Source organism: Salmo salar, chromosome 12 (genome assembly GCF_965601325.2).
Source record: "Salmo salar chromosome 12, fSalSal1, whole genome shotgun sequence".
Taxonomy (NCBI): domain Eukaryota; kingdom Metazoa; phylum Chordata; class Actinopteri; order Salmoniformes; family Salmonidae; genus Salmo; species Salmo salar.
Window position 1 is genome coordinate 94,008,558 of NC_138302.1, and position 25,532 is coordinate 94,034,089.

General features: G+C 45.6%; 1 protein-coding gene across 4 annotated transcripts in view; it reads left to right on the forward strand.

The window, feature by feature from the left end:
* Positions 1-253: 253 nt before the first annotated feature.
* The window catches only part of LOC145859562 (interleukin-17 receptor D), a 51,246-nt gene continuing 25,967 nt past the window's right edge, over positions 254-25,532 (forward strand). For 2 of the 4 annotated variants that reach the window (XM_082959463.1, XM_082959465.1), the window contains exon 1: positions 254-562. In XM_082959463.1, the coding sequence (XP_082815589.1) occupies positions 443-562 (120 nt within the window). In that variant the 5' untranslated portion in view covers positions 254-442. The remainder of the gene's footprint in view (positions 563-25,532) is intronic. The other 2 variants (XM_082959464.1, XM_082959466.1) reach the window with 1 other exon arrangement.

The window sequence follows — 25,532 nt, forward strand, 5'->3', positions numbered from 1 at the left end:
ATAAAAATTCAGCCATAGTTGATCTGAAATGTTGATTGCCAACATTTTACTCCCTCCTCTATGTTTAATATAACACACATACTTTCATTATTAATTTCAGTTGCCTATCCTGACGTGAAGTTTGTTCTATAGAAAGTATTTGACTCTTATGTGTGTCACAAAGTATTTGACTCTAGCCACATAATTAAGGAAATTAGAAGGGGAGGATAATTCTGGCAGGGGGAAATTTTCGGCACAACACCGGACCTGCCAAATAGCCTACTAACTTTTTGCCAACCAACTTCAGCAGTGGTCTCTCAATAGCTGTAGGTAGGCTGCTACGGGCCACAGCCCCACCTTGCAGGGAACACTACTCCTTCTCCGACTTCACAGATAACAACATTCTGAGACAGACGGCTCAACCTCCACAGTCTGAACAGATAGTCTTCATGGACTAGAGGGGATGGCTGCGCGACCGAGACTATTTTACCTACTCACAACTTTATTCCTGTTTTTGAACTACTACTCTGCATTACCGGCGACTGGCACCAAGAAAGGAAACTCGGATAAATGCAACTATAAGGTAAAATCATCAAACGTAGCCTATCGTCGTGTCTTACAAGTTATGTAGGTGCGTGTCAAGTCTTGTTCAACGTCCTTGAGTTATTCTGACGTCAATTTTTACGTTTCGTTTAACCTTGCTGTGGAAATTATAGCTATTTAGATATTTTTTTCTAAATAATTTGGGCGAATAAAAAAACGTAATAATTAGATACTTCGAGAAGTCAGATAAGCTTTTGGTTTAAATATGCAGTATTATTGTAGATTAGTGATATTTTATAATTAAGCCCATGGCGGATCTACACACAACCATGTTACATTAATATGGAACGAATAGAACAAAATGTAGCCAGTACTAGACAGTTTGTATCACAACCGGAAACGGTATAAGGTGAAACTTGTTGCAAGTGAGAAGTGGTGTAACAGGGTTTCCCAAACTCGGTCCGGTCCTGGGCGCACGTTTTGGTTTTTGCCCAAGCACTGCACAGCTGATTTACAATAACCAAAGCATCATCAAGTTTTGATTATTTGAATCAACTGTGTAGTGCTAGGGCAAAAACCGAGAACGTACACGGGGGCAGAACCGAGTTTGGGAAACCATGGTCTATCAGATACCCAGCAATGTGTTTGACCTGAGCACGGTCCCATTTCACTCGCCAATTGTCATTATAATGTTGTGAGAGTAGACATGGAATCAGTAGAGGAAGCTGATAAGAATTTAAAATGGATGAGTAAAATGGCCCTATTGTATTATTTATCAAATGGGCTGAGTATCATCACTTGCTTTTGTTTGTTGTCTTTTCCTCAGCAGTGGCTGCTTCTTTGTTGTGTGATTGACTGATGTGCTATTGAGTGAGAGATTGACCCGTAATGCATTGTCTGTGTTGGGGGCCGGGTGGCCTTTGAAGTGATTTCCTATAGGAAGTCAGGCCACTGTTTGCTCAATTAAGATTTCTTGGCATTTCCTCTTTGCAAGCACAGGCCATCTCCCCTCAACAGTCGCTTCAAACAGCTCTTAGGAAGCGAGTCCTCAATCAACAGTTGCTAAAAGAAACACTTGAAGTTTTAAATAAACAAACCTACAGGTGTCAGGTAGTTTTTTTATTCAAAGGGACTGTAAAAGTCTACATATTTTATGCCAACATGATACAACACATCTCCACCAGTAGTCTATTTTTTAGGAACTCACACTGGCTTTAGTTTTCATTGTAATATGCGTTTGAACTTTTCTTCCATTGATACAACATAAACCTCCACGTGATTTTCTACTTAAAGCTCAAACATTTTACATAATATTGGCAACAAAGTGTTTGGACAAAGGAGTGTGTATAGCCTACACACAATATGAGTTTTCAACACTGTTCCCTGTGATCCAGGCTGTATCACAACCGGCTGTGATTGGAGAGTCCCATAGGATGGGGCACAATTGGCCCAGCGTCGTCCAGGTTTGGCCGGTGTAGGCCGTCATTGTAAATAAGAATTTGTTCTTAACTGACTTGCCTAGTTAAATAAAGGTTAAATAAATAAATAAATAAAATGAGGATCAGGCAGGATACTGTTATGTTGAGGTTGGCGTAGTGTTTTAATTCAGTGGAGCTTGTCTCCCATTGAGAGGGCAGCAGAAGTCTGCTGGAGGTCCCATGGGACAGAGGTTGGCTCGGGATTAAAGTGCTTATCCTCCGGAACTCCGCTCCTTCCTTACCTCCCTCCATCCATCCCTCACTCCCTGCCTCTCAGCAGTATTCTGTCTCAGCCTCACCAAGGGACTCGCTAAGAATGAAGATTACTCATTTATATTTTTCAAAATGAGCCAAAATTTCCATCCATCCCATTTCTCTCTAGAGGACATTTGCTTGGATGTTTTTGTAATACACACTGCACTTCATTCATATTCCATATTTCTGTAATAACAAGAGAGAGGAAAAAGAGAACATCGACTCAAGCCAGGTTTCCTTATTGGATGGATATTACCAGCTGTGTAATCCTTTTAATCAAATGCCATTCGCCTACATCTGGTAAAGTTATGATTATAGTTCGTGGAGTTGGAGCCACTGTGATATCAGCCAAACTACAAAACATATTAGTTTGAAAGAGACAGTTGGAGATTGTAACTTCTTCTTAACAGATATATCTGGTAATTGCATCCTAAGTTTCAGAGGAAGTCTGGAGGACCAATGCAATCAATAAAGTAGTTTATAACAGGTCTCTTGGACAAATTCTAAGACTGGTGTTGTGTGCCAAATAGCACCCTTTTCCCTATATAGTGCACTACTTTTGACCAGATGAAGTAGTGCACTATAAACAGATTAGTGTTCCATTTGGGACGCACTCAGGTGAAATCACCCGTATTGGTTTCCCCCGGTGCTTACAACCACATAAAATTCCCTCCACCACCTGGGACAATGAGCTAGTTGTTTGCCTTGCCTCTATGGGCCGGTTAAAACGCTTCAAAACCCAGCATAGAACACACACTTTACATTAAAGTTTCTCAGAACTAAATGAAATAAGGAAAATAGGTTAGTCTACTTGAAGAGTAAACGGTCTGCACATGATAGATATGTTTAATTCATTGGAATAACAAATAATAGTGTTCTGCTTGTGATTTGGTAGACTTTTATTATTGGTTTCAATGGTCTGCTGTATTTCCTAATATGTGGATACTCATGCGATCAGAGGAAACAATAACATTGATAGCAGCACCACTAATCACAATACTACTGTTTTAAACCTCAGACATACCGGTAGGATTGTCAAACATTTCCCTTCCGACGGTACTTAGCACCTCTGAACAGAGTTCAATCTCTTTTGTGTTCACACAGCAAAGACCTTGGAAATTGTCAGCCACTCAGCCTTGTTAAAATACTCCAAACCAGAAGGTGGCAGTAGCATTGTTTGACACTGCATGTTTGTGTGTGTTGATTAGTTTATGGTCTAGATTCCAATGTAAGCTAGGTAGCTATCTGCGCTAATGTTGCTATTTTGTAGAAAGCCCTTGTTGATACTAGTCAGATAACTACCTAGCAAGATGACGAAGAAACAATTTAATTCACTCTCCATAATACCATAGTGCCAGCCCATAGCCAAATTTGTTGCTAGCTAGCTAATGTTAGCATATTTGCTAGCTAGCACAACACAGCTAGCTAGCTAAGGACACTGCACTAACAGGCAGCTGTTTCATAGAAATGAGCTAATCCGTTGTGAGTTAATTCTAATGTTAATACTAGTGGTTAGCTTGCCAGGGGGAATTATTTAGTGTTGTATGCGTTGCGTCTGTGAACTTAGCTAGCTACCGTCACATAGCTTACATTGCATATGAAGTGTGACTGCTTCATCCGTGGATGTGCGGAGAAAATGCCCTATTTTTTGGGTTAGCTCCCCCACGTGGTGGTTCGTGCCCTCTGATTGGCTCAAAATCAAGTACAATCGGTAAGTTCGTCGCTACCGGGTTGGCACGCAGCAGGTACCGCTTTTGTTCTAGCAAGATTAGGAACGGCCTCCCACTGTGGTGGAACGCTACAGGAGTGTGTTTTGCACCAACTGTCATTGTCCCAATGATTCCCAGTCATGCCTTGATATACATTGTTAAATGGATGGAAAGAAAAAAAGAAAGGACAGTGTTTTACAATGTCCCTAGACATACACAAACAGTGGGTTGGCCAAGTCTTTTATAGTGGTGGCCCTGGGATCCCTTACCAGCCCTGGCTTGACTGCACGTGTGGGACACCTTTTCCTTTCATCCACTTTGGCTTTAAGGTTTCTCAAACTCAAAGGAAAGAAGCACCTTCTTGTTCCCTCTTTTTCTTATGGCTGTAACATCTGGCTGCAGATGAATGATATCAGGGATGGAGGTGCGCTTGTTTCGTGGTGTTGACAGTCTGAAGAGAGGGAGAAAGAGAGAGAGAGTGTGTGTGTGTTCATTCTGACTGTGTGTGTGTGTGTGTGTGTGTGTGTGTGTGTGTGTGTGTATGGGGGTAACAAGGTTTAGAGTTATTCCTCTCCACCTCTTTCAGGGAGCATTGAAAACCATCCAACCAGCTCGTAACCTTGTAGGCAGTTTTGTCTCTGTTCTGTGGGAAAGTCCCTGGTTGGCTAGCTCTGAATCGGGACAGAGCCGTCGCCCCGGAGCTGTTCTCAATGAGGCCGGGGTCTTTCAGATGCATGGCTGCCTGCCTTTGATTGTCAGGGAGGGAGGGAGTCCTGTTGCTAGGGAAGAATGGCTGTTTGGCCCTGATAAGCGGGAGGTATGTATAAAGTGAATTAGAAGTCCAGTATGTCTGTTCACCTCCCCAGGGTACTGCACTGCAGTGTTGATCGGCCGGTCAGAGTCTAGCTGTTGTTGTGCCTGGTCTGGTCTTACGCACGACATCAATAAATGAATTCTTATTCAATAAATAAATGAATGATTAAATGGTCAGACTTAGAAATACTGTAAATTAGCTTCCGTGTGGAATTGTTTGGACACATATGCGCCATCGCACACAAACAAACAAATACACACAGAACCCACACACACATACACAATTTTAATGACTGTGTCTGACTGACAGACTTAGGTGATTACCATCAATTATCTGGTCTTTTCTCTTTACCTCATCAGTGATCTGATACCCGGGGGAAAGTTTCTACTTCCTGCCAAAGACTCAGACCCCAGCGTGAGATTACACAGTGGTCTCTTCAAAGGCTCATGAGTCAGATAGATGGTTACGGTACAAGGTAGTCCCCTTCCTGTGTTTCAATGTGACCCGACTGACCAGTCATTTTATTATGACTACTACGACACGAAGGCTCAGAGCCCAGAGTGAGATTGCACCAAGGTGGTCTTCTTTCTTGTGCTCATTGTCACTGTGTTCACTAAGCAGTTGGTGGCTCAATGTCTATTTTTATTTCATTGAGTTAAACAATTAGGGTTACATATCGTTAGTTCATTGTAAGTAGGGAAGAGTTAAGATATGTGTGTGTGTATTTGCATGCACATTAGTTACAATGTCAGCCCTGCCTTAGTCATTACGGCATCAATGCTAGGGTTTCCATGAAGAGAGGAGCAGCTGATATCTCAGTCATTATCCTGGATGCTGGATCCTGGTTTGGATAGAGGCCCCAGGGTAGTACAGAGCATTCTTACAGCGTGAAACACAACACTGCATATCCCCACAAGCACTGTCCCTCACCATACAGACATTTACTTGCTCTGTCTCTGTCTGTCAGTGCGTGCGAGCGAGCGAGCGAGCGTGTGTCTGTAATGTGATCAGCTCTTTCCCAGCTAAACCTGGCTGGTCAGGACTAGAACAGACTGGAAGCCTTCAGCTCCTCAAATGGCTTCAGTTGGATCAGGATAATTTGGATGATTCAGTTGTCCTGCCTTTAGAAAAACACCTTCGGATTTATTTCTTACTACTGTTGTTCATTGTCTTAGGATGGGATATCTTTTAGCCCACCTTAAGGCTATGTCTTCCAAGAGTCATTGAGTCCAAGAGTATAGTCTTCTATATAGTCCTGAAATTCCAAGACTTCACATATGATAAGGAAATGTGTTCTTCTTTTTCATCAATAAAAGGAAATGAATGTAGTTTTATTGTTGTGTAAAGTTGCCCTTTCTTTATGGCTTCCTCCCTTTGAAAGGCCTGTTTGAACTTGACACAGGTTCAAACTCTTTTATTGAATGGCAAATGCAAGTTGGTCAAAGCAATGTAATATTAGGAAATACATTATCGTATTCAGCAAATTCTTGCATGGAACATTGCGTGTTTTATTAAGGAAATACCTGTAGTTTAGTGACGTAAAGCTGTTAAATCCATTTGTAAATCCATTGTTAAATTTATTGTTAAATCCATTGTTAAATCAATTGTTAAATCCATTGCATTCAGTGGCCTTCTAACAGTGGATCAATGAGAGCCAGGTAATACATTCTCCAGAGTTTATACCATAGCAATTGATCTATACAGCAGCTGTATCCTTTTTATAAGTGAATTCTTACTCTATCAGTCAAATCGAAACCATTATATGTCTATACAGCAGCTACAGTCATACATTTTTCTTCTCTCTCAACCTCAATCAAATATAAATCACCATTCTTAAATAGAGCAGAAAACCGTAGTAAGTGAATGTCTTCCAGACATGAGGTTTCTCCCTCTCTGCTCCTTCTTGCCACGGCCAACAGAATAGATATCCCCCTGGGAGGATGTGTTCATTTGTCTCAGCCTCTGCCCTCTGCCCCTGTCTGCTGTGTATTCTAGAGGGTCAGCCCTGCTCTGCCGCTGTCTGTGTATCTACAAGGGGGGTCAGCCCTGCTCTGCCGCTGTCTGTGTATCTACCAGGGGGGGTCAGCCACCCTCTGTCCCTGTCTGTGTATCTACCAGGGGGGTCAGCCACCCTCTGTCCCTGTCTGTGTATCTACAAGGGGGGTCAGCCACCCTCTGTCCCTGTCTGTGTATCTACCAGGGGTGTCAGCCACCCTCTGTCCCTGTCTGTGTATCTACAAGGGGGGTCAGCCACCCTCTGTCCCTGTCTGTGTATCTACAAGGGGGGGGGTCAGCCACCCTCTGTCCCTGTCTGTGTATCTACAAGGGGGGTCAGCCACCCTCTGTCCCTGTCTGTGTATCTACCAAGGGGGGTCAGCCACCCTCTGTCCCTGTCTGTGTATCTACCAGGGGGGTCAGCCACCCTCTGTCCCTGTCTGTTTGATGGACCAGGGGGTCCGGCAGCCATGCTCTGCCCGTCTGCTGGGTTGGACTTTGGGTCAGCGACCGTCTGCCATGTGTGCTGTACTGTGACTGTGAAGGTCAACTGTGCAGGAGCTCCCTAAATCCATTTAACATGGAGGTGTGTGTGTGTGTGTGTGTGTGTGTGTGTGTGTGTGTGTGTGTGTGTGTGTGTGTGTGTGTGTGTGTGTGTGTGTGTGTGTGTGTGTGTGTGTGTGTGTGTGTGTGTGTGTGTGTGTGTGGTGTGTGTGTGTGTGTGTGTGTGTGTGAGAGAGAGGTAGGGAGTGTGTGAGCGAGAGAGTGTGTGTGTGTGTGTGAGGTTTACGTGAGGGAGAGGAGGGAGAGGAGGGAGAGGAGGGGAAGGCTTCAAGGCTGGAAAAGCCATCAGCTTTGCAGAGAAGCTCCAGCTTTCATGGAAGGATAGGACTGTGCCTTGTAAAGGCATGAGTGTTAAACGCATGTGTTCACTTGGCATCCCTCCTCCTGAGGGTAGGTAGGGAATTATTCACTGCCGCAGGGATTTGTCTTTCACTGACAAATTTGTGTGTGTCTGTCTTCTTTCAGTGTGTGTTCAGTGTGTGTGCTCATTCCTCCGTGTCTAAGCGCATGTTTTCTCCTGTGTGTTTGTGTGAGAAACCTGGCCTCCCCTCGGGTAAAAAACAGGCCCTCTGTTTACGAAAAAGATCCAATGAGTTCTTGCTCAGTAATGTCATGGCATATGGTAGTATTTCAGACTGAGAGGCAGGCAGGCAGGCCTGCGACAAATGGCTTGTGTCCCAAATGGCACCCTATTCCCAATATAGTGCACTACTTTTGACCAGGACCTATAGTGCTCTGGTTAAAAGTAGTGCACTATGTAGGGAAAAGGGTGCCATTTGGGATAAAGACATTGTGATGGGAGTGAAACAGGAAAGGCATTAAGGAAAACAAAGCTAAGGAAGGAGGAACATCAAGCCGTACTTATGCTGCGTCCCAAATGGCACACTATTCTCTACATAGTGCACTACTTATAACCAGAGAACTATAGGCCCTGGTCAAAAGTAGTGCACTATATAGGGAATAGGGTGCCATTTGGGACTCAAACCAGACTGCCTGGCCTGCAGCATTTGGTCAATGGCTGTGGAGCAGAGGCCCCTCATCAGACTAGAGCTCTCTGTGTCCCCCACATACCTCCCATCATACCCCTCTGGGGTTTCTCTGTGTACACACCGGTCACAGACTGGGGCACAAGTCACAAGAAAGTCCATGATCAGATAGGTTTTACTCCTATATTCAAATAACTGAAATGAGAGTTGTGCAATGTTTACATAGTTTGGAGTACAATACAGTTACTGCATGTTTTATGTAATTAAATACAGTATATTTGCCAAACATACAAGCCTCCTGTGATTTTTATGTTTTGCTTGTTTTTCTCTAATTACCGAAAACCGTTAGGAGTCATAGCTTGATACTCAGTTTTTGTGTGCGCCTGCCCGCCAACCTACGCGTGTACATGACTTACGTGTCTGACAGAACTCCTCCACAAAGCGACCTTTTATAGTCCCAAACATGCATTAAACATCAACACTTCCTCTGTTTCCTCATCAGGCTGACTCAGAGGCTTTTTGATCTCGCTCTCTCATGTTTGAAAGGACGTCCACATTTTCAGGATGTTTCTAATTGCCTCCCTTCACATTAAAACACTCGCTCCGGGAGAAGTATAATTGCATAAATTTGGGAAACTGATACCTGGATCATTGATTCCATGTGGGCACCTTAGGCTAGATGGGGCTGACTGGGGAAACGAAACAGCAACTTAACAACTATATGACCACTCTATTGGAATATTAATGCATTTGTCTTCTATTATGAATATTAATGCTAGGCTCCAATGGAAATAAGACATACTGTACCTTTAAGGCAACTGTTCACTTATTCAACCTCCTCTTATTCCTGAAAACCAGAAAGAAGTTAGTCTGGATTTCATGTTATAAATGCCTATTCATGTTCTTACATCATTTTGTGTGGATGAAATTAACAAAAAAGTAGAAAATTAGAATGTATCCTCTCAGAACATGAATGTGACGTTTAAGACCTCCATTAAATTGCCATTAAGGCTGGTCTGTCAGTGAGGGGAATGTATGGAGGTTTGACAAACTGGACCTCCAGTGAAGCATATTCCAGGAGCGCACACACATACAGTTGAGGTCGGAGGTTTACATACAATTTCGCCAAATACATTTAAAATCAGTTTTTCACAATTCCTGACATTTAATCCTAGTACAAATTCCCTGTTTTAGGTCATTTAGGATCACCACTTTATTTTAAGAATGTGAAATGTCATAATAATAGTAGTGAGAATGATTTATTTCAGCTTTTATTTCTTTCATCACATTCCCAATGGGTCAGAAGTTTACATACACTCAATTAGTATTTAGTAGCATTGCCTTTAAATTGTTTAACTTGGGTCAAACATTTCAGGTAGCCTTCCACAAGCTTCCCACAATAAGTTGAGTGAATATTGGCACATTCCTCCTGACTGAGCTGGTGTAACTGAGTCATGTTTGTAGGCCTCCTTGCTCGCACACATTTTTTTCAGTTCTGCACACACATTTTCTATAGGATTGAGGTCAGAGCTTTGTGATGGCCACTCCAATACCTTGACTTTGTTGTCCTTAAACCATTTTGCCCCAACTTTGGAAGTATGCTTGGTGTCATTGTCCATTTGGAAGACCCATTTTCGACCAAGCTTTAACTTCCTGACTGATGTCTTGAGATGTTGCTTCCATATATCCACATAATTTGCCTCCCTCGTGATGCCATCTATTTTGTGAAGTGCACCAGTCCCTCCTGCGGCAAAGCCCCCCCCCCCCCCCCCCCCCCAAAAATGATGCTGCCACCCCCGTGCTTCACGGTTGGGATGGTGTTCTTCGGCTTGCAAGCCTCCCCCTTTTTCCTCCAAACAAAACAATGATCATTACGGCCAAATAGCTATTTTTTTGTTTCATCAGACCAGAGGACATTTCTCCAAAAAGTATGTTCTTTGTCCCCATGTGCAGTTGCAAACTGTAGTCTGTCTTTTTTATGGCGGTTTTGGAGCAGTGGCTTCTTCCTTGCTGAACAGCCTTTCAGGTTATGTCGATATAGGACTCGTTTTATTGTGGATATAGATACTTTTGTACCTGTTTCCTCCAGCATCTTCACAAGGTCCTTTGCTGTTGTTCTGGGATTGATTTGCACTTTTCCCACCAAAGTACGTTCATCTCTAGGAAACAAAACGCGTCTCCTTCCTGAGCGGTATGACTGCTGCGTGGTCCCATGGTGTTTATACTTGCATACTATTGTTTGTACAGATGAACGTGGTACCTTCAGGCATTTGGAAATTGCTCCCAAGGACGAACCAGACTTGTGGAGGTCTACAATTGTTTTTCTGAGGTCTTGGCTGATTTCTTCTGATTTTCCCATGATGTCAAGCAAAGAGGCACTGAGTTTGAAGGTAGGCTTTGAAATACATCCACAGGAAGTGCTCCAATTGACTCAAATTATGTCAATTAGCCTATCAGAAGCTGTTTAAAGGCACAGTCAACTTAATGTATGTGTCACGTCCTGACCATAGAAAGCTTTTATTTTTCTATGGTAGAGTAGGTCAGGGTGTGACAGAGGGTTTTGTCTAGTTTATTTATGTCTATGTTGGTTCTAGTTTCTTTTTTCTATGTTGGGGGTTTTGTCTAGTTTATGTATTTCTATGTGGGGTTCTAGTTTTTGTATTTCTATGTTGTTTTTGGGGGGATGATCTCCAATTAGAGGCAGCTGGTCATCTTGTCTCTAATTGGGGATCATATTTAAGTTGTTGTTTTTCCCACTAGGTTTTGTGGGAGATTATTTTCAGTAAGTGTATGTTGCACCTCTTCGTCACGGTTTGTTGTTTTGTTCATTATTTTATTTGTATATCTTGCATAGTTTCACAGTTAGAATAAAATGTGGAACGATACACACGCTGCGCTTTGGTGCCATTCTTCAGACAGCCGTGACAGTATGTAAACTTCTGACCTACTGGAATTGTGATACAGTGAATTATAAGTGAAATAGTCTGTAAACAATTGTTGGAAAAATTACTTGTGTCATGCACAAAGTAGATGTCCTAACCTACTTGCCAAAACTATAGTTTGTTAACAAGAAATTTGTGGAGTGGTTGAAAAATTAGTTTTAATGACTCCAACCTAAGTGTTTGTGAACTTCTGACTTCAACTGTACGTATACATAAACACAATCACTCACGCACGCATACACACACGTGTACATACACACGTATACACACACATACACAGCCTTGATTTGGTGGGACCAGAGAGAGAGAGAGAGAGAGGGAAAAGAGAAGAGTGAGTTATGATGAATTAGCATTAATAGACCTTGATTAAGGACACAACGGCAATTGTCCCAGAACAAAAGGTTGGGAATGTGAAATGGGAGCCACATGTTGGGGTAATGAGAACCGCATGGTGGGTAGGTACTGGAGAGGAGAGCAGGGTACTGATTAGTACAGCCCTGCCCTGTTGGAGGAGATGACCTCATTTCCTTCTGCCCACAGCCTGGGCTGGGGCTGGGGTTAGAGAAAGAACCATGATGGTAGGATAGGGCTGTGACTGGGGTTAGAGAAAGAACCATGATGGTAGGATAGGGCTGTGACTGGGGTTAGGGGAAGAACCATGATGGTAGAAAAGGAAATGAGGTTAGGGGAAGAACCATGATGGTAGGATAGGGCTGGGGCAGGGGTTAGAGGAAGAACCATGATGGTAGGATAGGGCTGGGGCAGGGGTTAGAGGAAGAACCATGATGGTAGGATAGGGCTGGGGCAGGGGTTAGAGGAAGAACCATGATGGTAGGGTAGGGCTGGGGCAGGGGTTAGAGGAAGAACCATGATGGTAGGGTAGGGCTGGGGCAGGGGTTAGAGGAAGAACCATGATGGTAGGATAGGGCTGTGACTGGGGTTAGAGGAAGAACCATGATGGTAGGATAGGGGCTGGGGTTAGGTGAAGAACCATGATGGTAGAAAAGGAAATGGGGTTAGGGGAAGAACCATGATGGTAGGATAGAGCTTGGTCTGGGGTTAGAGGAAGAACAATGACGAATAACAGACCACTGGGGTAGGGGTTGGGATGGGGCTAAAATATAGCCAAGGGAGGGTTGGGGGGAGCGCTGAAACCAGCACGGTCATCTATGGTAGGGGCTGGGTTAGGGGTTGTATGGGTACATCATGGAATCATCATACCAAGACAGCCTGGGTAAATATCTGTTTGAAAGACTCTCAGTAGCATAAGTATCTACAATGTGTGAACTGTCCACTATTCACCTTTCAAGCCACATAATCCCAACTGCTCCTCTGGAACTCTTGTTAAGCATCCCATAAGAAGTACCCTTCAGCCCCACCTACCCTCAGGCATAATCTTCTAGGATTATTTATACTGAATAAACACACAGTTTAACCTTCCATTATTTAATCAAACAATCCAAGTGTGAGAGTAATCAAATGTTGCATGCTCTCGTTCTTTCTCCGTTTGTTGTGTTGATGTTCCCGGTGATTTGTTGGACAAACAGAGAGAAGTGGTGTGGGTTTGTTTGTTTTTCTATGACCAGTTCATTTCAGCCTCTCCCTCTGGGATAACAGAACCACGGTAACTGAGACTCTGATTTTTCACTTAAAATGTGTGCCAAACAAAAAACAATGATTTCAAACTTAGGGACTACTTTTAACAATTTACACCGACATTTTTACAAAAACAAATTTACTGGAAGAACTGTGCAGATGCGAAGTTTGGTAACAGAAGTTTGGTAAAATCTCCAAGAGTTTTTTTTTGTGTCCACGTTTTCTCAAAACTGTTACTGTAGATATCTGCTTGATTCAAAGGTTTCTGCAGAAAGAATGGGGTGTCAGCTATGACATCACAGTTTGACTTTGATAAAATCTACACTGAACAAAAATATAAACGCAATGTGTAAAGTGTTGGTCTCATATTTCATGAGGCTGAAGTAAATGATCCCATGCACGAATGTTCCATACGCACAAAAAGCTTATTTCTCTCAAATATTTTGCACAAATTAGCATTTCTCCTTTGCCAAGATAATCCATCCACCTGATAGGTGTGGCATATCAAGAAGCTGATTTAAACGGCATGATCATTACACAGGTGAACCTTGTGCTGGGGACAATAAAAGGCCACGCTAAAATGTGCAGTTTTGTCAAACAACACAATGCCACAGACGAGGGAGCATGCAATTGTCATGTTATTGGCATGCTGACTGCAGGAATGTCCACAAGAGCTGTTGCCAGAGAACTGGATGTTCATTTCTCTACCATAAGCCACCTCCAATGTCGTTTTAGAGAATTTGGCAGTACATCTAACTTGGCCTCACAACCGCAGACCACATGTATGGCATCGTGTGGGCGAGCAGTTTGCTGATGTCAACGTTGTGAAAAGAGTGGTGGCGGTACGGTATGGGCAGGAATAAGCTACAGACAACGAACACAATTTTATCGATGGCTGTTTGAATGCACAGAGATACCATGACGAGATCCTCAGGCCCATTGTCGTGCCATTCATCCGCCACCATCATCTCATGTTTCAGCATGATAATGCACGGCCCCACGCCGCAAGGACCTGTACACAATTCCTGGAAGTTGAAAATGTCCCAGTTCTTCCGTGACCTGCATTCTCACCAGACATGTCACCCATTGAGCATGTTTGGGATGCTCTGAATGGATGTGTACAACAGCATGTTCCAGTTCCAACCAATATCCAGGAACTTCACATAGCCATTGAAGAGGAGTGGGACAACATTCCACAGGCCACAATCAACAGCCTGATCAACTCTATGTGAATGAGATGTGTCGCGCTGCATGAGGCAAATAGTGGTCACACCAGATACTGACTGGTTTTCTGATCTACAGCCCTACCTTTTTTTATGTATGTGTATGTGTGACCAACAGATGCATATCTGTATTCCCAGTCATGTGAAATACATAGATTAGTGCCTAATGAATGTAATTTTAGTAATATCTTTGAAATTGTTGCATTTATTTTTGTTCACAATATTTTGGTTATTGAACTACAGTAAGTGAAGTGGGTTTACACCGAGTAACGGAATTGCAGTAACATAATTTAATCTTGGGTCCCTGATTTGTACTATACAGAAATGCATAATTATGGATATGAATGGCATTCTCTTCATGGTGATGTATCCTAAATAAGTACACTAAGATATAGATATGCAGTATCCTCCTTTGCATATTTGGGTATTATTCCACACACTGGCTATTACAGTGTGTTCAGAAAGTATTCACACCCCTTTACTTTTTCCAGATTTTGTTATGCTACAGCCTGAATTTAAAATTGATTAAATTTGATTTTCTTCCTTCCCTCTCTCACCTACCTACCCCCTCTCCCCCTGCTACCCTCTGTCATTCTCCTTCCTCTCCACCCATCCCTCCCTAGGGGTAAGTTGTAATTTAAGTGTAATTAATCAGTGTTTGGGAAGTCTCAATGAGGTCTGCATTCTATTCACCAAATGACAGATGATGGTGTACATGTATTTTTTCCCCCCGAAAATGAAAAGGGTGGAAAATTCAGGAGAAGAGAGGGGTGGGGGTAAGGATGGGGGCCAAGGGGGTGTAGAGATGGGGGGCAGAGCAGAGGTGGGGGGATCAAACAAATAGTTGCCTTTTTACAGATTTCTTTTAACATTTTTAGCTGGTTTGTGTGGAGTTCTCTCCATATGTTGGGCGGTTAATAGTCTATTTAAAGAGAACTACTTGTAACTCTGCTGGATCTGCTCTGTTCCTCTTCAACTAATTACACATGTTGTGAGGTTATAGGACGCCAGAAAGAAAAACAAGTCTTCTTTAATCATCCTGGCTCCTTTGAACACTTTGAGCAACTGTGACCAACCAACAAACAATGTATCTCTTGGCCATTAACTACACTATAATTTTGGCCAGCTAAACTTCAGTCCTAGAGTGTGTATTTAGCATAGGGGCCTGTGTTTAATGAAATTCTATGTGGGTGAGAGACGCACATGTTCTCCAAACCGAACAATCAACTTGAAAGGTCTTTCTGGGTGGATGGGTTTGGGAAGACGTCTGGTGTGTGTGTGTGTGTGTGTGAAGGGCTTCTCTCGCAGATGATATAATTATTGTTATTATTGAGAGAAGAGCAGGAAGGAACACCTGGTTCAGCTAGGTCTGGTTCAGGCAGCTGGGGAGGAGGACGCCCATAGCAGACCTGGGTTTAAATTGTATTTGAAATCATTTCAAATACTTCAGCTGTGCTTGATTGAGCTTTCCTGTCGCAGTGGAACAAATAGAAAAGTCTCAAAGCTGCAGACCTTGCCCACCTGCACACTCCAGACAGGCTAAAGCAAATAGTATTTGAAGGTCTGGCCAGGTCTGGCCCATAAATTGCAGGTCCTGCTCTCTGTCTATCTGCTGCTGAGACGCTGCACACTCCTTATCGTTACACCCTGTCCTAGACAAAGACATACAAAGCTCTACTGCAGCCCAAATGTTGTCTGCATGGTGGTGCAGGTTGAGTGTAGCATATGTCAAATCAAACTTTATTGGTCATGTACACAGGTTTACAGATGTTATCGCAGGTGCAGCTAAATTATTGTGTTTCTAGCTCCAACATTGCAGTAATACCTAGCAATAAGGGAGACACTCAAGTTATTTAGTACTATATCGCTTGACACATTGATGAAAATAATCATGGCCTCTAAACCTTCAAGCTGCATACTGGACCCTATTCCAACTAAACTACTGACAGAGCTGATTCCTGTGCTTGGCCCTCCTATGTTGAACATAATACACATCTGGTGGATAGAGAGCTGTTTATCAAACTCACTAAAAGTGGCAGTAATAAAGCCTCTCTTGAAAAAGCCAAACCTTGACCCAGAAAATATGAAAAACTATCGGCCTATATCGAATCTCCCATTCCTCTCAAAATGTTTTGAAAAGCTGTTGCGCAGAAACTCACTGCCTTCCTGAAGACAAACAATGTATACGAAACGCTTCAGTCTGGTTTTAGACCCCATAATAGCACCGAGACTGCACTTGTGAAGGTGGTAAATTACCTTTTAATGATGTCAGACCGAGGCTCTGCATCTGTCCTTGTGCTCCTAGACCTTAGTGCTGTTTTTGATACCACCGATCACCACATTCTTTTGAAGAGATTGGAAACCCAAATTGGTCTACATGGACAAGTTCTGGCCTGGTTTAGATCTTATCTGTCGGAAAGATATCAGTTTGTCTCTGCGGATGGCTTGGTCCTCTGACAAATCAACGGTAAATGTTGGTGTTCCTCAAAGCTCCGTTTTAGGACCACTATTGTTTTCACTATATATTTTATCTCTTGGTGATGTCATTCGGAAACATAATCTTAACTTTCACTGCTATGCGGATGACACACAGCTGTACATTTCGATGAAACATGGTGAAGCCCCAAAATTGCCCTTCCTGGAAGCCTGTGTTTCAGACATAAGGAAGTGGATGGCGGCAAATGTTCTACTTTTGAACTCGGACAAACAGAGATGCTTGTTCTAGGTCCCAAGAAACAAAGAGATCTTCTGTTGAATCTGACAATTAATCTTTGTGGTTGTACAGTCGTCTCAAATAAAACTGTGAAGGACCTCGGCGTTACTCTGGACCCTGATCTCTCTTTTGACGAACATATCAAGACTGTTTCAAGGACAGCTTTTTTTCCATCTACGTAACATTGCAAAAATCAGAAACTTTCTGTCCAAAAATGATGCACAAAAATTCATCCATGCTTTTGTCACTTCTAGGTTAGACTACTGCAATGCTCTACTTTCCGGCTACCCGGATAAAGCACTAAATAAACTTCAGTTAGTGCTAAACACGGCCGCTAGAATCTTGACTAGAACCCAAAAATGTGATTATATTACTCGAGTTCTAGCCTCTCTACACTGGCTTCCTGTTAAGGCAAGTGCTGATTTCAAGGTTTTACTGCTAACCTACAAAGCATTACATGGGCTTGCTCCTACCTATCTTACCGATTTCGTCCTGCTGTACATACCTACACATACGCTACGGTCACAAGACACGGGCCTCCTTATTGTCTCTAGAATTTCTAAGCAAACAGCTGGAGGCAGGGCTTTCTCCTATAGAGCTTCATTTTTATGGAATGGTCTGCCTATCCATGTGAGAGATGCAGACTCGGTCTCAACCTTTAAGTCTTTATTGAAGACTCATCTCTTCAGTAGGTCCTATGATCGAGTGTAGTTTGGCCCAGGAGTGTGAAGGTGAATGGAAAGAGACTGGAGCAACGAACCGCCCTTGCTGTCTCTGCCCTGCCGGTTCCCCTCTCTCCACTGGGATTCTCTGCCTCTAACCCTATTACAGCGGCTGAGTCACTGGCTGGCTTACTGGTATTCTTCCATGCCGTCCCTAGGAGGGGTGCGTCACTTGAGTGGGTTGAGTCACTGACGTGATCTTCCTGTCCGGGTTGGCGTCCCCCCTTGGGTTGTGCCGTGGGGGAGATCTTCGTGGGCTATACTCGGCCTTGTGTCAGGATGGTAAGTTGGTGGTTGAAGATACCCCCTTAGTGGTGTGGGGCTGTGCTTTGGCAAAGTGGGTGGGGTTATATCCTGCCTGTTTGGCCCTGTCCTGGGGTATCGTTGGACGGGGCCACAGTGTTTCCTGACCCCTTCTGTCTCAGCCTCCAGTATTTATGCTGCGGTAGTTTATGTGTCAGGGGGCTAGGGTGGAGGGACCATTTCAGGTCCTCAGTGAACTTTAAGGTTTTGACCCTCTCCACCATAGCCCTGTTGATGTGGATGGGAGCGTGCTCTCTCTGCTGTCTCCTATAGTCCACGTGCAGCTCCTTCATTTTGTTGACACTAAGGGAGAGGTTATTTTCCTAGCACCACTCTGCCAGGGCTCTCACCTCGTTCCTGTAGGCTGTCTCACTGTTGTTGGTAATCAGGCTTATCACTGTTGTATCGTCACATGGGCGAATAGGGAGTACAGGAGCCGGCTGAGCATGCACCCATGTATGGCCCCCGTATTGAGAATCAGTGTGGCGGAGGTGTTGTTGCCTACCTTCACCACTTGGAGTCGGCCCGTCAGGAAGTGCAGGACCCAGTTGCACAGGGAGGGGTTAAGACCCAGGGCCACAAGCTTAGTGATGAGCATGGAGGGCACTGTAGGGTTGAAGGCTGAGCTGTAGTTGATGAACAGCATTCTTACATAGGTATTCCTCTTGTCCAGGTGGAATAGGGAAGTGCAATGGCAATGATCTGAAATTGAGACTCAACTTTGTTCTTGTACTGTTGTTTTGTCTCTTGGATTGCCTTACGGAAGTCATAGCTGGTCTGTTTGCTCACGTCCATGTTCCCAGTCACCTTGCCATGGTCTGTTTGTACACGTCCATGTTCCCAGTCACCTTGCCATGGTCTGTACACGTCCATGTTCCCAGTCACCTTGCCTTGGTCTGTTTGTACACGTCCATGTTCCCAGTCACCTTGCCTTGCTCTGTTTGTACACGTCCATGTTCCCAGTCACCTTGCCATGGTCTGTTTGTACACGTCCATGTTCCCAGTCACCTTGCCATGGTCTGTTTGTACACGTCCATGTTCCCAGTCACCTTGCCTTGGTCTGTTTGTACACGTCCATGTTCCCAGTCACCTTGCCATGGTCTGTTTGTACACGTCCATGTTCCCAGTCACCTTGCCTTGGTCTGTTTGTACACGTCCATGTTCCCAGTCACCTTGCCTTGGTCTGTTTGTACACGTCCATGTTCCCAGTCACCTTGCCTTGCTCTGTTTGTACACGTCCATGTTCCCAGTCACCTTGCCATGGTCTGTTTGTACACGTCCATGTTCCCAGTCACCTTGCCTTGGTCTGTTTGTACACGTCCATGTTCCCAGTCACCTTGCCTTGCTCTGTTTGTACACGTCCATGTTCCCAGTCACCTTGCCTTGGTCTGTTTGTACACGTCCATGTTCCCAGTCACCTTGCCTTGGTCTGTTTGTACACGTGTTTTGGTGCAGCCCCCCGGGATGAATAGAGCTTCCTCTGGTAGTTCAAACAAAGGATCCAGGTCAGGGAAGTTGAATTTCTGCTCAAATTTCTGGGGATTTCTTCCTGGCTATAGGTATTAGTACAATAAACATTCTAAGCGAATAATGTAAATACTGAAAAGTTGTCTTGGAGCTAGAAACATGGCTTTATTTCGTATTGGTGCAATCACACCACCTGCCTGTTTTCTCTCTTTTAACTCATTCAGTAGTATTTAGGAGTCCTCTTTAAGTGGATGATATGGGTCCCCCCCTACACCATGTAAAGTAGTGGGTCCCTCCACTACACCACGTAAAGTAGTCGGTCTCTCCCCTACACCATGTAAAGTACTGGGTCCCTCCCCTACACCATGTAAAGTAGTGGGTCCCTCCCCTACACCATGTAAAGTAGTGGGTCCCTCCCCTACACCATGTAAAGTAGTGGGTCCCTCCCCTACACCATGTAAAGTAGTGGGTCCCTCCACTACACCATGTAAAGTAGTGGGTCCCTACACCATGTAAAGTACTGGGTCCCTCCCCTACACCATGTAAAGTAGTGGGTCCCTCCTCTACACCATGTAAAGTAGTGGGTCCCTCCCCTACACCATGTAAAGTAGTGGGTCCCTCCACTACACCATGTAAAGTAGTGGGTCCCTCCCCTACACCATGTAAAGTAGTGGGTCCCTACACCATGTAAAGTAGTGGGTCCCTACACCATGTAAAGTAGTGGGTCCCTACACCATGTAAAGTAGTGGGTCCCTCCCTACACCATGGAAAGTAGTGGGTCCCTCCCCTACACCATGGAAAGTAGTGGGTCCCTCCCCTACGCCATGTAAAGTAGTGGGTCCCTACACCATGTAAAGTAGTGGGTCCCTCCCCTACACCATGTAAAGTAGTGGGTCACTACACCATGTAAAGTAGTGGGTCACTACACCATGTAAAGTAGTGGGTCCCTACACCATGTAAAGTAGTGGGTCCCTCCCCTACACCATGTAAAGTAGTGGGTCCCTACACCATGTAAAGTAGTGGGTCCCTCCCCTACACCATGTAAAGTAGTGGGTCCCTACACCATGTAAAGTACTGGGTCCCTCCCCTACACCATGTAAAGTAGTGGGTCCCTCCACTACACCATGTAAAGTAGTGGGTCCCTCCCCTACACCATGTAAAGTAGTGGGTCCCTACACCATGTAAAGTAGTGGGTCCCTCCCTACGCCATGTAAAGTAGTGGGTCCCTCCACTACACCATGGAAAGTAGTGGGTCCCTCCACTACACCATGGAAAGTAGTGGGTCCCTCCACTACACCATGGAAAGTAGTGGGTCCCTCCACTACACCATGGAAAGTAGTGGGTCCCTCCACTACACCATGGAAAGTAGTGGGTCCCTCCACTACACCATGGAAAGTAGTGGGTCCCTCCACTACACCATGGAAAGTAGTGGGTCCCTCCCCTACACCATGGAAAGTAGTGGGTCCCTCCCCTACACCATGGAAAGTAGTGGGTCCCTCCCCTACACCATGGAAAGTAGTGGGTCCCTCCCCTACACCATGGAAAGTAGTGGGTCCCTCCCCTACACCATGTAAAGTAGTGGGTCCCTCCACTACACCATGTAAAGTAGTGGGTCCCTACACCATGTAAAGTAGTGGGTCTCTCCCTACACCATGTAAAACATTTTAAGATCCTGTTGGAAAAGCACCAAATGCTCTTTCCATGACACAAACTGATTAATCTGGTGAATCCAGGTGAAAGCTATGATCCCTTATTGATGCTGCTTGTTAAATCCACTTCAGCCAGTGTAGATGAAGGGGAGGAGACCAGTTAAACAAAGACTTTTAAGCCTTGAGAGAATTTAGACATGAATTGTGTATGTGTGCAATTCCGGAAGCATTGGAGTTAACATGGACCAGCATCCCTGTGGAACGTTTTCAACACCATGCCCCAACAAATTGAGGCTGTTCTGAGGGCAAAAGGGGGTGAAATTCAATATTAGGAAGGTGTTCCTAATGTTTTCTACACTCAGTGTAGGAACATATTAATAATCATTTTTATTATGATCAGAAGTATTTCAGTAGGAAGTGTAGGTAAACTTTATCAGTTGATCCAAGACGACCAAGTAACCCCCGTTCCTCTCCTTTCTTCTCCTTTCCTCTCCTCTCATTTCCTCTCCATTCCTCTCCTCTCCTTTCCTTCTTGTCCTCCTCCCCCTCCCAGCTCCAGAGAGTATGGTTAATATGTTATTAGTCCTGTCCGGCCGAGCCCCCTGTGTCCTCTATAGCCCTATAATATTCAGGGAGCATTGTGACCAAGGCCTGACCCTCCGTCTACCTCATGCTCAGCCAACAACTCGACCGCCCGTTTATCTGCCACGTGGGATGCAGACAGTTATTGGCACCACGCCAGCCCCTCTCACCCGAAACTGTGCATTTGAAGTTTTAAAGATGCCAGTTGACTCTTGAGGCCATTTGACACACTGGGAGAAGAGGGGGAGAGAAGAGGAGAGGGGGAGGACATCAGAAGGAAGGGAAGGAGTGCTGGAGTCTTCCTTCTCCCTGGCAGCCAGGCAGGCAGCACCAAACCAGCATCCTGTAGCAACAGGAACAAAGGCCTGGCCTGTATATGGGGGCTGTAAAAGGCCATTGTGTAGGGAGGGAGGGTGGGTGTTGTAGAACTTGTAGCAGGCTTATTAGGAGGTGTTATGTCAACCCCCCCCTAAACACACACACACACACACACACACACCCCATGGCCTGTTCCAAAGGTGTGATACTATGGTCTGGGGGCTTACAGCCTGCTGATTGGATACAGGTGTGGCGGGTGGTGAGGCCCTGTTGCAGGCGGTGTGTGTGTGTGTGTGTGTGTGTGTGTGTGTGTGTGTGTGTGTGTGTGTGTGTGTGTGTGTGTGTGTGTGTGTGTGTGTGTGTGTGTGTGTGTGTGTGTGTGTGTGTGTGTGTGTGTGTGTGTGTGTGTGTGTGTGTGTGTGTGTGACCAGCCTCCTGCTGAGAGAAGGGTGTTAAACTCCAGGACGGCAGACCCAGCAGCCCATTAGTACAAGCTCAAGGCACCGCTCCGACACTTCATTCCCCTGCTAAATGAGAGATTGGGGAGATACCACCTTCCTCTCTGTAGCAGTAAACATTTAGTTTAGTTAGTAGCCAGCTCGGTTGCTTCCTCAGAAAATGTGCCTTTTAACACTTTGAAAATGCCTTGAGCAACGTTCGTTTGACCCCAAATAATGTCAGGTTTTTGCTCCCTGTAAGAGTAAGACTGAGGGTGTGTCTTTAGCCCAAAGTGTTAGACAGAGAGACGGAGAGGTATAGAGTAGGGGAAGAAGAGTGTGTTGAAATATGGGAGAACCTGTTTAAGACAGGAAGACCGTGTTGTATGACCTTTAGGATATCGAGTGATGAATAGGTAATGTTTGGGTTGAAAGCACAGGGAAGTGAGTGATGAGGATGGTGGATACCTCAGCTTATGGCTCCTCCTGTTCAGCCATGGTGGTCTAGTCTCTAGCCGCTCTCCCTCTTTCTGCTTCACTTCAAGCACAAACATCTGGAGGTGCAGGTCGGCGACTCGGGCAGGGAGAGGTGGGAGTTTGTGTGTGTGTGTGTTGATGGGAGTGTGTTGGGGGGAGCGGGGTTTGAACTGGTTGGGGGCCTCATCAATACACATCCTGAGAGGGGGAGAGAAACAGGAAGATTTCACATAAATCACATCCTGTGAGGGGGAGAGAAACAGGCATATTTCAAGACTTTCACATAAATCATGCCTTGACGTCAGTGGAAGATTTGGCAAAAATTCAAGTTGCACATGTTGATATCCAGTTAGGACTCCGATCTTTGTCAGTTTGATAGGTGAATAAATAAACCAATGCAAATTCTGCACCATTAAATGTAGTAACACACGCACGGCAAGTGATACCGGAGTCAATGTACCGGTTAGTCAGGGTAATTGAGGTAATATGTACATGAAGGTAAAGAGCCTATTTCTTCTTAACTGACATTCCTAGTTAAATAAAGGTGAAATAAATCAAATAAAAATTCAATTGAACTTCCATAGGCCTCACAGTAACAGGGCTTAATGGTCTGTGTTATAGTTTCCCAGACTTTGAGTCTTTTTCCCTCGTGGCATCTTGTCTCAGAGATGAGGGCTTCCTTTTCTTAAATAGCATGATGGAAATGAGAAGATATCTGATATGCAAGGCTGCCAGTGCCAGCCAGCCAGACAGTTATCCAGTCAGCCAGCTATACACCCAGCCAGCCAGTTATCCAGTCAGCCAGTTATACACCCAGCCAGCCAGCTATCCAGCCAGCCAGCTATCCAGCCAGCCAGTTATCCAGTCAGCCAGCTATACATCCAGTCAGCCAGCTATCCAGTCAGCCAGCTATACACCCAGCCAGCCAGTTATCCAGCCAGCCAGTTATCCAGCCAGCCAGTTATCCAGCCAGCCAGTTATCCAGCCAGCCAGCTATCCAGCCAGCCAGCTATCCAGTCAGACAGCTATACACCCAGCCAGCCAGCTATACACCCAGCCAGCTATCCAGTCAGACCGCTTTCCACCCAGCCAGCCAGCTTTCCACCCAGCCAGCCAGCTATACACCCAGCCAGCCAGCTATCCAGTCAGCCAGCTATCCAGTCAGCCAGCTATCCAGCCAGCAAACTATACAGCCAGCTATACAGCCAGCCAGCCAGCTATCCAGTCAGCCAACTATACAGCCAGCTATACAGCCAGCCAGCCAGATATCCAGTGAGATAGCTTTACACCCAGCCAGCCAGCTTTACACCCAGCCAGCCAGCTTTACACCCAGCTAGCCAGCTTTACACCCAGCCAGCCAGCGATACACCCAGCCAGCCAGCTATCCAGCCAGCTATCCAGTCAGCCAGCTATACACCCAGCCAGCCAGCTATACACCCAGCCAGCCAGCTATCCAGCCAGCCAGCTATCCAGTCAGCCAGCTATCCAGTCAGCCAGCTATCCAGCCAGCCAGCTATCCAGCCAGCCAGCTATCCAGTCAGCCAGCTATCCAGCCAGCCAGCTATCCAGCCAGCCAGCTATCCAGCCAGCCAGCCAGCCAACTATACAGCCAGCTATACAGCCAGCCAGCCAGCTATCCAGTCAGACAGCTATACACCCAGCCAGCCAGTTATCCAGTCAGCCAGCCAGTTATCCAGTCAGCCAGCTATACACCCAGCCAGCCAGCTATACAGCCAGCCAGCTATCCCGCCATCCAGCTATCCAGTCAGCCAGCTATCCAGTCAGCCAGCTATACAGCCAGCCAGCTATACAGCCAGCCAGCTATCCAGCCAGCCAGCCAACTATACAGCCAGCCAGCCAGCTATCCAGTCAGACAGCTATACACCCAGCCAGCCAGCTATACACCCAGCCAGCTATCCAGTCAGACCGTTTTCCACCCAGCCAGCCAGCTTTCCACCCAGCCAGCCAGCTATACACCCAGTCAGCCAGCTATCCAGTCAGCCAGCTATCCAGCCAGCCAGCTATCCAGCCAGCCAACTATACAGCCAGCTATACAGCCAGCCAGCCAGCTATCCAGTCAGCCAACTATACAGCCAGCTTTACAGCCAGCCAGCCAGATATACACCCAGCCAGCCAGATATACACCCAGCCAGCCAGATATACACCCAGCCAGCCAGCTATACAGTCAGCCAGCTATCCAGTCAGCCAGCTATCCAGTCAGTCAGCTATCCAGTCAGCCAGCTATCCAGTCAGCCAGCTATACATCCAGTCAGCCAGCTATACACCCAGCCAGCCAGCTATCAAGCCAGCCAGCTATCCAGCCAGCCAGCTATCCAGCCAGCCAACTATACAGTCAGCCAGCTATCCAGTCAGCCAGCTATCCAGTCAGCCAGCTATCCAGTCAGCCAGCTATCCAGTCAGCCAGCTATCCAGTCAGCCAGCTATCCAGTCAGCCAGCTATCCAGTCAGCCAGCTATACAGCCAGCCAGCCAGCTATACAGCCAGCCAGCCAGCTATCCAGTCAGACAGCTTTACACCCAGCCAGCCAGCTATACACCCAGCCAGCCAGCTATACACCCAGCCATCCAGCTATCCAGTCAGCCAGCTATCCAGTCAGCCAGCTATACAGCCAGCCAGCTATCCACCCAGCCAGCCAGCTATACACCCAGGCATGCAGCTATACACCCAGCCATCCAGCTATACACCCAGCCAGCCAGCTATCCAGTCAGCCAGCCAGCTATCCAGTCAGCCATCCAGCTATCCAGTCAGACAGCCCATCC